This window comes from Aotus nancymaae, unplaced genomic scaffold (genome assembly GCF_030222135.1).
Source record: "Aotus nancymaae isolate 86718 unplaced genomic scaffold, 86718_ANA_hifiasm-v0.15.2.pri h1tg000040l, whole genome shotgun sequence".
Lineage (NCBI taxonomy): Eukaryota > Metazoa > Chordata > Mammalia > Primates > Aotidae > Aotus > Aotus nancymaae.
Window position 1 is genome coordinate 21957179 of NW_026988454.1, and position 16704 is coordinate 21973882.

At 35.8% G+C, this 16704-nt stretch overlaps 1 protein-coding gene across 1 annotated transcript; it reads left to right on the forward strand.

The window, feature by feature from the left end:
* The first annotated feature begins 249 nt into the window (after positions 1-249).
* On the forward strand, positions 250-16389 carry FBXO30 (F-box protein 30). Its single transcript, XM_012452836.2, has 3 exons — positions 250-289; positions 8406-10461; positions 14211-16389. Exons 2-3 carry the CDS (start codon positions 8422-8424, stop codon positions 14412-14414), a joined length of 2244 nt encoding a protein of 747 aa, XP_012308259.1. The 5' UTR covers positions 250-289; positions 8406-8421; the 3' UTR covers positions 14415-16389.
* Positions 16390-16704: the final 315 nt, after the last annotated feature.

Consider the following 16704-nt stretch of genomic DNA (forward strand, 5'->3'; position numbering starts at 1 on the left):
AACGAGCGCGTCCCCGCCGCGCCTGCGTGCGCGTCTCCGCCCAGCTGTCGGCCGAAGCCGGGCCGGGTGGGCGGGGCGCAGCGGGGCGGGGCACGCGTGGAGGGTGGCTGCCTCTGGAGTAGGCCGGGAGGCGAGGAGAAAAGGCGGCGGCCCGGCTCGGGGATAGGGGCGGAGGAGGCAGTTCGGACGGCTGTGTGGGGCACGGAGCGTCGTCCGGAGAGAGCGGAGCCAGCTGGGCACGGCGGCCAGGGCAGCTAGGGCCTCGGCCGCGGTTCGGCCGCGCCGGCCGGTGAGTGTCAGGAGGCCCGCAGGGGAGGCAGGCGGCGTCCGCGCTGCGGCGGGAACGGAGGCGGTGGCCGGGCAGTGTGAGGCCCGCGGCCGGGACCGAGGCGCCGGCGCTGGCGGCCGTGGGGTCGGCGGGCCCGGCCTGGAGCGGAGGAAAGGCGGCAGACCCCCGTCAGTTTGCGTCCCGGGTCGGCAGTCCGGGCGCGCTGACTGGGCGTCCGCGGCGCTGCTATCCGCGTGCGGCCGCCTGCCGGGCCAGCCGTGAGGTCAGCAAATGGCGACACAAGCCCCGAGGGCACCGACCTCCGTGTCCCCCCAGTTTGTGTGTCTGTGTAAAGGGCCGAAGGTGTTAAACTTAGGAAACCTTAAGCTTCTCGTTCCGTCTAGCTTAAAAAAAACTTGGGTTCTTTGGGGACAAAAGGGTTAAAGAGACTGGGGAAGCATCGTCCACAGTCTACACGGGATGAGCAAAGTTGGTAACTTTTCCATTCATGGAAGTGAGAGGATCTTAGCCTTAGCCTCGGTCCCTATTAAAGGGAAACTTCCTTATTTTGCAGACCTGAGGTTGTGTTGTGTCCTGCGCCTTGGAAGTACTTTGCTTGGAAGGGGTTTATAGAGCGCGTGCTGAATTCAGAGTAATCTGCCAGTATGTTTTTAACGGGTGTATTTGGGAGTGTGTTTACCATGGTTCTGACGTACTCCACTTCCCTCTACCTTTCTCTTGTTTTTCTTTTTGAGCCTTGTCGTAAGTCCCAGATAAAAGTTGCTTGGGAACGAATTGACCTTTTATTCCATGATTACTTCGTTGACTCTCATCCAAAATGGAGTTATTTATGGGCATTCTGATATCGGTGTAGGTTAATTTAAAACTCTTTTAATAAAAAATCCCAAACTGTAAATTTTAATTTCTATTTGCTAAATTTCAATACTGTTTGTTCTTTAGAGACCTATGTAAATTATATTAACAGGTCTTGCATTTGCTCATACTAAGGTTTTCTGAAGCAGTCAAATTGTTGACATGGCAAAAGGAAAAGAGTAGCATAAAATAAACCTTTAGGATTTTTCAGAGGGTTGGATTTCAATATGCGGTTTCCGCTGAATCACTCTTCTTCATGCTTAGTCACTGTTTCTCATCACAGAAGTGTAATTGGGGATAACATTGTGTTTTGCTAACTTTTTTATTTGCTAGTTTGTTTTTACCTAGTACTTTAATGCCGTGACATAACTTTTTTGTTATTTAATTCTGAAAATGGTGAAGTTTCATGAATGCTGTAAGAGAACTGAAGTTTCCAATATAGGCAAACTTTAATATATTCCAAGTGTACTAGGTATTTAATTTCAATCCAGTATTTCTCCCCGTCTAACATTGGGAGACTTCTTCTAAAAAGTGTCTTTAATATACCATTAAAAAGCAATATTATGTAAGTAATGATAACGTGTATAGAGAGGTACTTTAAGGTCACCAAAATAGGCATTGGTTAATGTTTACTGTTTGATATAACATGTTTCTAAGATGAGACTATTTTAATGGATAAGCCCTTTGCTATTCTGTATGATTTTGGATAAATTTTTTAATTGAGTTGCTAAGACTGCTTATTTGATAAAAGGAGTTAGTACATACTATGGAATATCATTGTATTTATAAAATTTGTTTACATTAAACAATTCAAATGCTGTGTGAAATATAAATTCAAATTCAGTGTGATGAAATACATGAGATTGGCCTTAGACAAGTTGCTTCTGTATTTTAAGTAGCTAGATGTTACATACAGACAGGTGTACCTCGGTTAAAACCCAGTCTGTGACAATCCTTCATGAACCAAAAAACTTTTTTTAAAGCATGGGTAATGTTATTACTAGGTAGTTCCTCATATGATTGCATTTAATAAATTACCTCATAAAAATAATTACTCAACATTTTTGTGTATTTAATGTGGCTGTTGTGCAAATTGAAGTATCTCTGGTTTCTGAGACGTTTGTATCCTATTGGACACGCTCATAATTGTAAACAGTCTTTGTAAAGTTCTAGATTGTTTGCAGAGTAGAGTAATTGCCTCAAGGTCACAAAGCTGAGACTTCTTGGAGGCCCATTTCCCAATGTCATGTTAACCTGTTTTAATAAACTGAGTTCTGCCATTTGGGTGGATTATTTTTATCTGAGTATCAACTCAAATAGATTCTAGTCCAAGTATTAAGTATTTATTAATATTATTTCAATTTCCCATGTAAGTTTATGATGATTTCATCTGCTTATTTAGTGGATAACATTGAAAGTAGTTAGACTTCACTTTCGAATAAGCTACTCATGACTATGACCATATTTAGAAATGGAAGATATATGTTTTGATTATATTATTTCTGGAACAATAAAACTTGAAAAAAAATTCTATGTAATTAGGTCATCCATTTTATAAATAAAAAGAATGAAAGTTTAATAAAAATGTATATATCGTAATCCATTTAGCCATTTGGAACTGAAAGCTAGTGCTTCGAGTTGGGAATTTAAGGATAATGTATTTTTTTCTTGTCTAACCACCACCCCCACCCCACCTCTTTTTAAACAGTAAGATAAGATGCCTAACTGAGGTATGAATTTATTATGATAAAGCTGAGTGCACCTGATAAACAGATTAGTCAGCAGAGGTGCTATACAAAGATTGAGACTTTACAAAGAATGAGATTTGCACTGCAAGAGTTTATAACTTATTGCTAAATTTATAAATTGTTAAATTTAGTAATGTAATGTTGTTCCATACACTTATACTGAGCATTATCAATACAAATTATTCTTCAAATTTGAAATTTCATTTGTGGACTTGTAATAATGGTTAATTAATTGGACAAATCTGTCTATAGTTTTATATTAGCCTTACACTGGAATAGTATGTAACTGTTATAAGTATATTTCATCTAATACCATATTACTTATAATACTAAGCTGTAGGCTGTTAGCACTTCCTATTTTTAACTTCTTTTTCTCACTCTCTACCCTATTCAGGTACCTTTGTGCAAACTTTAACCCCTGCCTTTCTTTTTAAACCCACTGCTTCTATATTCTTTTTTTTCCCGGTAATTGGTCTTCAGGGTTGATTAGGGAATTAAAATATTTGATAAATACAAGGTAAATGTTTCCTCCTGATTCTTCTATTATTATTATTTAAGATTTAAAACAATGGAAGGTTGAAACTAACTTTCTTTGATTTGCTTTTTTGATAGATGATTTGTCTTACTCCATAGTAAGACATTATTACTTATGTGCTGGAACATTATTACTTATGTGCTCAACAAATGTTGGGAGTACCATTGACTTTTTATGGCCAGTACAATGAAGTAATTTTGATTCAGTTTGATTGATGCCAGATCTGTAAGGCTGTATTCTTATATGGAATATATAGTTTTCCATGAAATGAAGAATATAATTTGTTTTGGAATCCATTTCATTATTTTCTTGTATTATAATTCTTTGTGTATGTAACACAAATAATTCTCTAACTGAGGCACAATTTTGAATGTAGGGAACATAAGGATGAATGAGACAGAGATGATTCTGACTTTCATGGAGCTTATAGTTTTCCAGTGGAAATAGATAGTAAACAGAACGATGATTTACTTAAAGTTTCACTAGTATTACCAAGAAAAAATGGAGTGTGTAATGAGTATACACAATATGGGATCCATACGTTGTCCTTGGGGTATGTGGAAAAGTAACATCCCTAGACTTAGAGTTGAGGTAGCAGGGCATGTGAGGAGGGAAAGGGATGTGTGTGTCTGTATCTATGTGTCAGAGGTAGAGGCAGGCATTAGGAACAGCCCTGAGGCAGCAGGCTGTTTTGAATACATTAGATGACTCTTAGCATATTTTAAAATCATGCTAATTTACAATTCTTTATATCTACTTATCTCTTTATGTATTTTAATGAATTTGAAAAAATAAATAATTTTCTGAGGGCAATATATTTATGCCTTTAATGACAAGATCTCATTTCATTATATGGGAAAAATGCCATGTCTTAAAACTATTTTTATGGATTGCTTGTCAGCCACAGAGTATAAGTTGGCAAAGAACTTCTGTTAGAGAAAATTGAAAGCATTGAAAGCATTTCATGATTTACGAATATTTTCTGGTCCAGTGAAACTTTTCCAGTAATTTAAATTCAAGTGTAAATTAATAGAGATGTTAGTTGTTTTCTACTGTGCCTGCTGTGTCACTGTTCAACCAATAAATAAGGAGTTGATGTTTTTAAACCCATTTTACAGGATTTACAAGCAATTGCAAATTTAAAGACATGTTTAATTTGATAGTAGTGGTCTTGATTAGGAGGAGGATGAATCTAGGAAAGTTTTAAATTCTGAAGCTGAGGATTCTATTCCCAGAATACTCTTTTGGTATTGACTACTGTATTTTCTATTTTCTTAATATAGTTATCAGGAAAATGGAATTGAACTTGACTTCTCATTAGTATGGCTATTTTAAGAATTGTTAAATTTAGTAATGTAATGATGTTCCATACACTTATACTGAGCATTATCAGTGTAAATTATTCTTCAAATAATTTAAAGCATACATTCAAAGCAGAGTAAAATGCTGTTATAATTAGAAGGGACCAAAAGACTTTCTTGACCACAGGAGTGATTAAGTGTTGGGATAAACTACAAGCAAAGTTGTGTAATCTCCATTCCTCACATAACATCTTAAGACTGGATCACCAGTTACAGACTGCTGCCCTATTTTCTTAAACTTTTAAAAGTAAACATACCTGCTATTGTCCATGGATGTTGATCAGACGTAGAGCTAGAACATAGAGTCCTAGTTCTGCCACTTATTAGGTAGATGACCTTGGGCAAATCACTTACTCTTTGTGAACTTCAGTTTCCTCCAGGTTGTTATAAAGATGTGTAAAGAAGGATAAAATAGGTACATAATTACTGTTCTCTCTTCTTTATTCCTTCTTTCTAAGTCTGCTTCAGTAAATAATAAATATTATGAACTTGTTGCTATGGATGCTTTTTTTAAACCTTATTCAAAGGGGATTGGATAGTGTAAAATAGACTATTTTCAGCTTGACTGCTTTCCTTCTACCTTTGAAAATTATTGCTGTTTTTGTCTTTAACTCAGACCCTATTTCAAGCAGTTGCTATTTTAAATGCTTTTGAATTAAGTGATGATTTTAAGATGTATTTTGCCTGTTGGTGTCATGTGATGGTGTGTACAGTAACATGAAGTGTCCCTAAAAGTTCTGAGAGCACTGGTTACTTCGTTGAAACTGCTTGTATTTTTAGGTGTCTCCCTTAGTAATAGTCAAGCTTGTAAACGTTATCATGTGACATCAGCTCAGTCTGGTCCTTGCAAAATAAGAAAGCTACAGCTGTTTTCACTATCTAATCACTCAGTAAGATTTGTTGTAATTCTTAATAAAATTTTTCTTTAAATGTCTGGTTTAATATACAAATGTTTGTCGTTAATCATTTACTTCTATATGACTATTTTAGTATGTCTATTTCTATAGTTCTATACTTATCCTAAAATTTATGAAGAGAAACATTTAAAAGTATTTAACTCATAATTTGTGACTTTTAACACAATTTTTAAAAATACAATTTGGTGTTGAATGTGTACATTGTCATTTCTTTGACATTATTGAACACCATAATATCAACTTGGAACTTTTCTACTGAATCAAGAAAAGCTCTACTGATGATGATTTAGGTACACTTTTGTTATTCTAGTTTGAGAAAACTTGTGCCTCAACTGAGAAAAAGATAATAGTGGCCAGGTGCGGTGGCTCACGCCTGTAATCCCAGCATTTTGGGAGGCCAAGGCAGGCGGATCATGAGGTCAGGAGATTGAGACAACCCCTGGCTAACACAGTGAAACCCCCACTCTACTAACACTACAAAAAATTAGCCGTCCTTGAAATTTCAGCTACTCAGGAGACTGACTGAGGCAAGAGAATCACTTGAACTCAGGAGGCGGAGGTTGCAGTGAGCTGAGATCATGCCACTGCACTCTAGCCTGGGTGACAGAGCAAGACTCCATCTTTAAAAAAAAAAAAAGATAATAGCAATTGATGAGTGAATAATTAGCTACCTGGAGCCAAGATAGATTTTATGGAAAAATATGTCAGAGAGTTAACAATCTCTTATGCACTGAGGTAAAGAAAACAGGATAAAGAATCACCTTCCTATCCAGAAAATTACTGCCTACTATAATGTAATTTAATTTTGGAAAAGTTGAGCTGAGTTGCCGGTGCCATATAGAAGTAGAAATATATCGTAAGTAATTCATTGTGGAGATCTAGAATTTTGAAGAGGAATCTGGGCAGGATGTATAGATGGATTTTCAGCATAGGTGTGGTAATTGAAACTTTTTGAGAAGATGAGAGCATCTAGGGAGAATGTACAGAATAAGCAAAAAATGACATGAGCCCTGAAGAAATGCAATCTTTAAGTAATATTACTAAGTAATAAGAAGACTAAGGATAGGAGGAAGACTGGAGTGACATCATGAAAAGTAAGAAGATGTAATAGTCCAAAAATAAAGGATTGGTCATCATCACGATATAATGGCCAAGGAAGATGGGGTCTGAAAAAATATGTCCTCCAGATTTAGTATTGCGGTTCTCAGTAGAGCGGTTTTAATAGGTGTAGTAAAAACAGAACCAGAATAGAGAGTTAATGGATATATAGGAGATTAGAAGATTTTTGGTGGTTTTTAGTTTTTCTTCAGAAAGCTTGACTGGATAAGAAAAAAAAATGGTGGCAAACAGTGGGGGGCATTATGTTATTATTTCAATTATTATTTTTTGAGATTGAGTCTTACTCTGTCACCCAGGCTGGAATGCAGACACACAATCATGGCTTACTGCAGCCTCAGTCTCCTGGGCTCAATTGAGCCTCCTGCCTTAGCCTCCGAAGTAGCTGGGACTACAGGCAGATGTCACCATGCCTAATTTTTTATTTTTGTTTTGTAGAGACAGGGTCTCACTATGTTGTCCAGGTTGATTTTGAACTCCTGGCCTCAAATGATTCTCCTATCTTGGCCTCTCAAAGTGCTGGGATTACAAGTTTGAGCCACCGTGCCTATTATTTCAGTTTTTAAAGATTAAATAATCTTTTAAAGATTTTATTGCTAATAGGAAACACTCCAATAAAGAAGTTGATTATACTAAAAATACATTGAATGAGCTCAATAATTATAATTAAGTCAATATATTATGCTTATACTTTTACTTTTGATATAAAACTTTTCTTTGTAAAAGTTACAATGCAAATTTTAAAGCAAGAAAGACCATTAGACATCTGTAATCTGTTCATGTTATTTTAAAGAACTATTTCTCTACTTAAAATTCTCAGTGACTTCCAGTTGTAAAAATGTGAACTCTTTAATTGCTGCACCAAACACAGTGCCTGGTACATAATAGTTAAATAATAAATAGGTGTTTAATGAATGAATGTGAACCTCAAAAGTAAGTGATGTTCCCATACCACAGAGCTTGAGCTAGAACTTTTATTTTCTGGATGAATTTTTTGTATGTTCTAATTAAGACTTGATTTGTTGCAGAATTTATTAAGGCATATATAGGAGGAGGGATCAATAGATGAAATCTTAAATGAATTCATTTAGAAGGAATAAAAAGAAAACTTCTAAAAGTTTTGATTAAGTATATTCATAAAATTCAGATTGTTCTCTTTTAGTAATGTAAGATCTCTGAAATGTGGTATACATCAAAATTAGTTGAGTTGAAATTAGAAAGGTAAAAGTGAAAAACACTCTGAAATCTAAACGTTAAAATACACATTTTGTTATTAACATTATATAATACACAGTATTAGAATTTAAGTAGTATAATTTGAAACTTTTGCCCTTTTAGGCATATTGTTAGAAAAATATTAGCCTTTATGACATTCTACAGTATTGAATTGTAACTTGATATAAATGCTTACATCCTTTCAAGACATTGATTATATGTAAAATTAACTGGTTAAGTATGTTTATTTTATATACATCATCCTAAAATAAACCAAGATATTAGATACATTAGGGATTTAATTATTAAATAATTTTGAAAAATCAACCATTTTTTGGCTAACTCCTTATCTTTTTCCATTTCATTGACCAGAGCTGGACTGGCCATTATGGAGGAGGAGCTGCAGCATTCACATTGTGTGAATTGTGTCAGTAGACGGTGTATGACCAGACCAGAGCCTGGGATTTCCTGTGATTTGATTGGTTGTCCATTGGTTTGTGGCGCCGTTTTCCACTCTTGTAAAGCCGATGAGCATCGACTTTTATGTCCATTTGAACGAGTGCCTTGCTTAAATAGTGACTTTGGATGTCCATTTACCATGGCCCGAAATAAAGTTGCTGAACATCTAGAAATGTGTCCTGCAAGTGTGGTGTGCTGTACTATGGAATGGAACCGATGGCCAGTTAGTTATGCAGACCGAAAATCATATGAAAATCTAAGCAGAGATGTTGATGAAGTGGCACAGTTAGATATGGCCTTGGCTCTTCAAGACCAAAGAATGCTCTTAGAATCTCTCAAAGTAGCCACCATGATGTCAAAAGCAACTGATAAAGTTTCCAAACCTAGAGAACAAATCTCAGTTAAATCAACTGTCCCAGAAATACCACATACTAATGGTTTGGTGTCTGTTGATGAAGAATCTTATGGTGCACTTTATCAAGCTACTGTAGAAACAACCAGAAGTTTGGCTGCTGCTTTGGATATCCTGAATACCGCTACAAGAGACATTGGCATTTTAAATACAAGTGTCTGTGCTTCCCCAAATGAAATGGATGAAGAGCAGAATGCAAGAGAAAGCTTACAGGATCAAAACTTGAAAGACCAAGATCATCTTTATGAGGAGGAGATAGGAGCAGTAGGTGGAATTGACCACAATGACACAAGTCAGAATGCCCGGTCTGAACAAAATGGTTCAAGTGATTTATTATGTGACCTGAATACAAGTTCTTGTGACACTTCTGCTCTTTGTAATGGCTTTCCTTTGAAAAATATATGTGCACAGGTCATAGACCAGAATCATAATTTACATGGTGATTCAAAACAAAGTAACTTAACAAATGGAGCCTGTGTGGCATCAGATGGCACTTCAAAACCTTCCAGCTCACTTGTGGTAGCAGCACAACTTAGGGAAGTAATACCATCCAATGCTTTGCTTAATGGCACAGTTCAGCATATCCTTATACCCGATGATGAGGATGAAGGTGAATTGTGTTGGAAAAAAGTAGACTTAGGGGACTTGAAGAATATGGATGTCTTATCTTTCAGTTCTGCTCCTTCATTCAATTTTCTTTCTAATTCATGTTGGTCTAAACCAAAGGAAGATAAAGCAGTAGATACATCAGATTTGGAAGTTGCAGAAGATCCCATGGGCCTCCAAGGAATAGATCTGATCACAGCAGCATTGCTATTTTGTCTAGGAGATTCTCCAGGAGGGAGGGGTATATCTGATAGCCGCATGGTTGATGTTTATCACATTGACTTTGGGACTCAGACTTTTTCACTTCCATCTGCAATATTAGCTACAAATACAATGGTTGGGGAAATAGCTTCAGCTTCAGCTTGTGATCATGCCAATCCACAGCTTTCAAATCCAAGTCCATTTCAGACACTTGGGCTGGATTTAGTATTGGAATGTGTCGCTAGATACCAACCCAAGCAGCGTTCAATGTTTACCTTTGTGTGTGGACAGTTATTTAGAAGGAAAGAATTTTCTTCCCATTTTAAGAATGTGCATGGTGACATTCATGCTGGACTCAATGGCTGGATGGAACAGAGGTGCCCTCTAGCATATTATGGTTGTACCTATTCTCAGCGTAGATTTTGTCCATCAATACAAGGAGCGAAGATTATCCATGACCGCCATTTGAGGTCATTTGGCGTTCAGCCATGTGTATCTACAGTATTAGTAGAGCCTGCTAGAAACTGTGTATTGGGATTACATAGTGATCATCTAAGTAGTCTTCCTTTTGAGGTCCTGCAGCATATTGCAGGCTTTCTTGATGGCTTCAGTTTATGCCAGCTCTCATGTGTATCCAAGTTAATGAGGGATGTGTGTGGCAGCCTGCTTCAGTCTCGTGGCATGGTCATACTGCAGTGGGGGAAAAGGAAGTATCCAGAAGGAAATTCATCATGGCAGATAAAAGAAAAGGTTAGTTTAATCTTTATCAACCTCTTATTTGACATAAAGAGGCCTTTAATAATGTTGCTGAATTAATACAATTAATACCTTGTTGAGAAATTCACCATTCCCTAAAACTTACTAAATCAATATGATGACAGACTTTGTTTTAATGGTAATTAATCATGAACTAGGATAGTTAGAATTGTTTTCCATAATTATAGCTTTACTACTGATTTCCTAGAACTAGTTTATAATCTAATATGGCAGAGACCACTTATGTTTCTCGATGTTTCTATAGCAACTCTTTGTTTGGGTCCATGTTATCATCTTCTAATTCGGACTCCATCTGAAACATTTTTGCCATAAGATAATAGTGGAAGCAAGGAGAGGGTTTTCTCCCCTCTTGTAATAGTCTCTCCATTCTCTGGCAATTTTGTTCCTAGGATTTGGTTGGTTCAGGTATAATCTAAATAGCAAGAGATGAGAAAAGTTATAACTACTACTATGATCATAAATTAAAGTGAGCAGAGAATTATATGGAGAATAAGAAACATAAATGGATAAATGAGGAAATATGTTAGGCCAGTCTGAGAAAAGAGGAGGGCAGTAGAATTTGATATTGTGGGTAGGGACTCTGGGCTTAGTAGAGTCCAAAGGAGTGATGTATACTGCATGGGAAACTTGAGCTAGAGGTTTAGGCAGACCTAAGCAAATCCAAGCTACACCATTTTCCTTCTGTGATAGCCTACTTTTGCTCAGCTTCTATTTGACACTGCTCAGTAGGAACTGGAAGGTATTACAGATATCTTTGATTGAAGGTTTTTTTTTTTTTTTTAATTTTAGAACACTTATTTGAAACTACATTTTATAAAGTGGAAACAATTGTGATAAACTTTACATTTAGTTGCACAGCATTCGAACTCTGGTTACTTTATTCATAGCACCTTTAGGTTTTCTTTCATCCATTACACTAATTTTTCAGAATTCTACATCTACTTGATTTTCCTGAGGCTTTGACCAATAAATGATCACACAAATTGTTTTATGATTTTTTTTCCAAAAGGAAATTTCTGATGGCAAAAAGTTTCTACTGCTTGTGTTTGTGTGTATTTTTGCTTTTCATATGATTTGATATCTTTTCTTCCCTTTGGGATGCAACAATCTTAGTATGGCCTCTTTTTATCTTTGCCTACTATTATTGACATATGGAGTGAAATTTTTTGGGGGGTGGGGATTCTATAATCATTCCTGCAGAAAATCTCACCTATTCTTCCAAGGTAACTCACCATCATATGTACAGATTACTCACACATCTGTATCCTGGCCATTTGCTTCACTGAACTCCCAGCCAATATATACAAGCATTTACTAGATTTCCACTTGATTACCCTACAGCTTCCTCAAACTCAACAAATCCAGCCTACTCCACTCTTCCCCCTCTTAGTATGAGAAAGTGGCACCATCATCACCAAGTTTTCTAAACCAGGAATTTAGAAGTTAAGTTGACTGCTTTTTCTCCTCCTTTATTTTTTTTCAGATAATCACGAAGTCCTGTTTCTTTTTCTTTTTTTCATACCTCTCAGGTTTGCTTCTTTGTTTTCACTGCCACTTCTCAAGTTCAGTCCCAACTTTAGTTGTCTCCTGGACTACAACAGCAGCTTCCTCCTAACTGGATTCCTACTTCCAGTTGGGCCCCTCTCCAATATATTCTCTACACAAGAGCTAATATGATATGTATTTTCTTAAATATAATTCTCACACTGTCACCGCAGTGCTTAAAAACTTCTTTAATATTTGTTCATCACCCTTGGAAAGAGCCCAGCTCCTTAATAAAACATATTATGACTTTTCATAATCTCATCTTTATCTTTTCACTTTCCTCCTGTCATTTTATACTGTAACCACATTGATTTACTTACAGTTCCTAGATGTTTTTTCTTACATTAAGTCCTTCACATATGCTGTCCCTAATTCTCACACTTGAACACCTGGAATGTGCTACTCAGTGTGCATTAGTATTTTACTTATATTAACTTATATAATCCACAGTCCCCATTTTACAGACAAAGAAACAGAGGTTAAGTAATCTGGCCAGCTAATTGACTTAGGAAACCGGTTTCTTGATCTTGTGATCTTCATCTTCTTGCTATGTCCTGCTTACTCTCAGGCTTTATGATGACAGCTTCTTGGGACCCCCACCCTGAAGCCTTCTGAGAGTTGCACTACTCTGTGTTCCTGTGGTGCTCCATTATATACCTCTGCTAAAGCACTCACTGCTGTTTTGAAATTGATTGATGAATTGTCAGTTTCAGTCTCCAGACTGCAAATTCCTTGAGAAGTGGGATTCTTGGGAAACCAAAATACTGCCTTGCATAGCACCTACTATGTCATAGGCACTAAGTAAATACTTGATGCATACTTGAATGAAAGATGGATCCATTACTAAGAAACCTTGTCATAAGTAGGTGGGAGTCATACGTTTTCTTTTGCCTGCTTTTCCTGAGTTTGTTTCACCAGACTCTCAGTTGTATGGAAGTAGAGAGGCTGCCTGTCACCATTGAATCTTTCAGCTATTTCATCTGCCAAAGCTAAAAGAAAACTCCTAATTCCTTTTGTAGCTTTATAAACATGGGGAATGGTAAGGGAGGCTAGTGACATCTATGCTATCACTAGACCTTCACTGACTCCTGGGAAATTACTCCATAAAGGGTAATTGATCATAACCCTAAGGAGTATAGGGACTACCTGTGCTGAACAATGGAGATTTTCTGTAGCTAGTTGAAAAATAATTGTGTTTCCGCAAAATTCAAAGACATCTAGCCACCCCAAGAAGACATTACCATGCTTTCCTGAGAAGTAATAAATGCTGAGGGTTTTTCTCAAATCTGCCACTTTCTAAAGCAGGGATGTCCAATCTGCTGGCTTCTCTGGGCCACAATGGTAGAAGAATTGTCCTGGGCCACACATAAAATGATAGCTGATGAGCTTAAAAAAAAAAATCACAAAAAAATCTCATAATGTTTTGACGGTGTTTCGTGGCCTGGAGCTGTTGAGTGGACAAAAGGGGAAGTAGCCTGTATTTTTACCTACAGACATGAATAGGGATGGCAGGTGAGTATTTTGCCTAGAAACATGTTTTACAATGATATGGACTAAAATAGGATCCATTTTACAAATATTATTTTTATATAAATTTTCAGAACCATTTTGAATAAATTGAAGTACCTATGTTCTTGAATATTACTATGTACGTTTAGTACTTGTGAACAGTAGAAAAATAAGCTTACCTTGGCACACAATATTCTAGGGTATTTTTAGTACATATGGTGTAAATAGGAATGGGAATGAAAAACCTGGAGAAAAAAAAATAACACTTGCATTGTCAATGTCTCCAGAGTTCTAGATAGCCAGTTGGAGAGTATGAAAGAATAGTGTGCAGTATATAATACTTTAGGAAATGACTCTGAATTTGTGCAGTTTTGATTTTATAAAAATCATTTAGCAAGCCAGATTGGTGTGATTTTTAATACTGAGTTTTGGTTTGTTACAGTTTTTAAGTTTATTGAAGTCATAATGTCATAGAAGTGATTTACCTTGTAATTTTTTGACAGACATATTTGCATTCAAAAGGATTTACCAATTTTTATTTTATAGCTATTTGAAATTTTATATTGGATGCTTCTATAACAGTAGAAATGTATGCAGTAGGAGCAAAAAGTGTTTTTTAATTCTCTAAAAATTGACTTGTTTAAATCTAAAGTAGAATTTTCTTGTAGGTATGGCGATTTAGTACTGCATTTTGTTCTGTTAATGAATGGAAATTTGCTGACATCCTAAGCATGGCTGACCACTTGAAGAAATGCAGTTATAATGTTGTCGAGAAACGGGAGGAAGCAATCCCATTGCCATGTATGTGTGTGACACGAGAACTCACTAAAGAAGGACGTTCACTACGCTCAGTTTTAAAACCTGTACTTTAAGGGTTGTAATTTTACTTGCACATACATGCAAGCATCTAGTATAATTTCTTTGTAATATGTGAAACCTTATTAATGTATTAAATATTACAACTAGCTAAATTTATTGTCACTATGTATATAATGTTTTGAAGTAACATCTATTTTTATAAAATACTGTTTAGTTGGAAAAAGTTGCCTTAATGTTTGAAATGTGTGAAATTTTGGAACTTGCTGGACAGGGTGATTTAATTTTTAGCTACATAATTTTAAGAATTAGTATTTTCAATGGTGTGCATATTTTGGTTCTTAAGTTTTTGCATCTTAAACTAACAAAATCCTGACCAATTTATTCCTTGTTTTCTGTGGGTTGCAACCCATGCAGTCAGAAAGCAAAACTTTGATTCAGATTTTTTACAGCACAAGTTTTTCATATAAAAACATTCTCAATTTCTTAAGCACTGCCATAAGATCATTATAATGTTTTTGTTTTTAGTGCTTCCCTTATACAGCTGTTAATGCACAAATGATCTCTCATATGTACTTACATGTAAAATCATAACTAAAGTTTGGTAATGCAGTTTATCATGTTTTGAAAATAATCCACGAAGATATTTTCATCTCATGTACTTAGATCTCAACACAGAGAGTGACCACGTGCAGCTTTCTTTTTTGTTAGATGCCATATCCAAAGACTCACCGCAGTGTGTTACATGACAGGTCAAAGCAAAAACAAGCAAACAAAAAGCAAACCTGTGCATTTACTTTAATCTGAAACTGTTCATGATATTACATATTTGCTAGGTATTTAATGTTTTGAAAGAGAATATACCTCATTTTAAGTTTGAATTGGGCATATTGTATAAAATTTAAATGTTCAGAATGCCAAGGGCTTAACTTAAATTTTTGCCTTTTATGTTTATAAACATTACAACTATGTTGTTTTAAGACCTTAGAAACATGAAATTTGTTAATCTTTGTAAAATGACAATCATGTAGAAACCTGTCTTGGTTGACAATCTCTTTGAAACATTTCCAAGTTAATTTTCCATAGGCTTCACCACCAAGAGAGTAAGAATTGCATATTTGCATAATAATCAAGGTATAGTGGAAAAATACTCCTATTTTCGAAATAGTTTATTATAGTTTTCAAATTGATTTATACCATTATTAACTTGATGTGGTCTGTTTAAAAAAATGAATATATCAGTATTTAGAAATAAATTGCAAAGGTGGGGATATATACTTAAATAATTTGTCTTAATTCTAGCATTTGGTAGTCTGAAATGGTGACAGATTACTTGTTAAAATTATGAAAACTGTTGTGTCCTCTCCTCCTACATTTGTCCCTGAGAGTGCTCTATGATTACTAGCTTCTTGATACCCATATATGGCAATCAGGCAGAGGCGTTCCTTGGGCATTACAGAGTTCTGAAGCTTAAGATTTTTTTTGGTTGGATCAAGTCCTTAGTACAGTTGAAAAATACAGCATTAAAGACTAATCAATTGTCTTGCCTCACCTGTCATTTTAAATAGTAGAATACTTATTTCTCAGTGCTTACAATTTCTTTTACAACTGTGAGATTGAATAGTCTCTATTTCTGTGGGGAAAAAAAACAGAAAAAAGATATTAAATACTATAAAATATAACTCTGCCTTTTAAAGTTTTGCTGAAGAATGCGTGGTTAGGATAGCACAAGCATTTTCTGTTTTGTAGTTACGCTTTTTAAAATTCATTGTTTTTAAATTTAGACTTCTTATTTCCACACTGGATTATGAGATATTTAACAATTTTTCCACCTTATATTTCTTTTACACATTTTGCTGTTCTCTTTTTTTGTTGTTGTTATGCCACCATACCATTTTGTTAAAATGTTTTCTTTGTGAAACATTTGTTCAAGGTCTAATAAAATTAATATTTTCCCTTTACATGGCTCAATAACTTAAAAACTTTTGTTTAAATAAAATAATACTTGTTTGACAAATTCCAACACAATCATATTGTTTCTGTAATGTGGATTTTCTGCATGTTGTGGTAGTTGTTGATTATCATCATTGCTCACCCATGTTTTACTAGTGAACCTTAATTTTTTAAAAAGATGAGAAACTCATTCGTTAGCTTTCTCTGATCCTTCAGTGTGTCAAAAGTAATACCACCTAGGTGCACTGAAGGGTGGAAGAGTTTCTAGCATGGTTATCTCTCTAAAAATTGTAATGGAAACCATCTGTTAAGCCTCTTAAGCATGAAAATGTTTGTATGTTGCCCTAATAGATTGTAACTTGAGAAGTCCTTGTTGATTCCTTAGTCTTTGCT

Bases quoted from the DNA above. Each gene is read 5' to 3' on its own strand.
- FBXO30 (XM_012452836.2), top strand. From the start codon at position 8,422: ATGGAGGAGGAGCTGCAGCATTCACATTGTGTGAATTGTGTCAGTAGA. The intron at 10,462-14,210 runs GTTAGTTTAATC...ATTTTCTTGTAG, and splicing joins CATGGCAGATAAAAGAAAAG to GTATGGCGATTTAGTACTGC.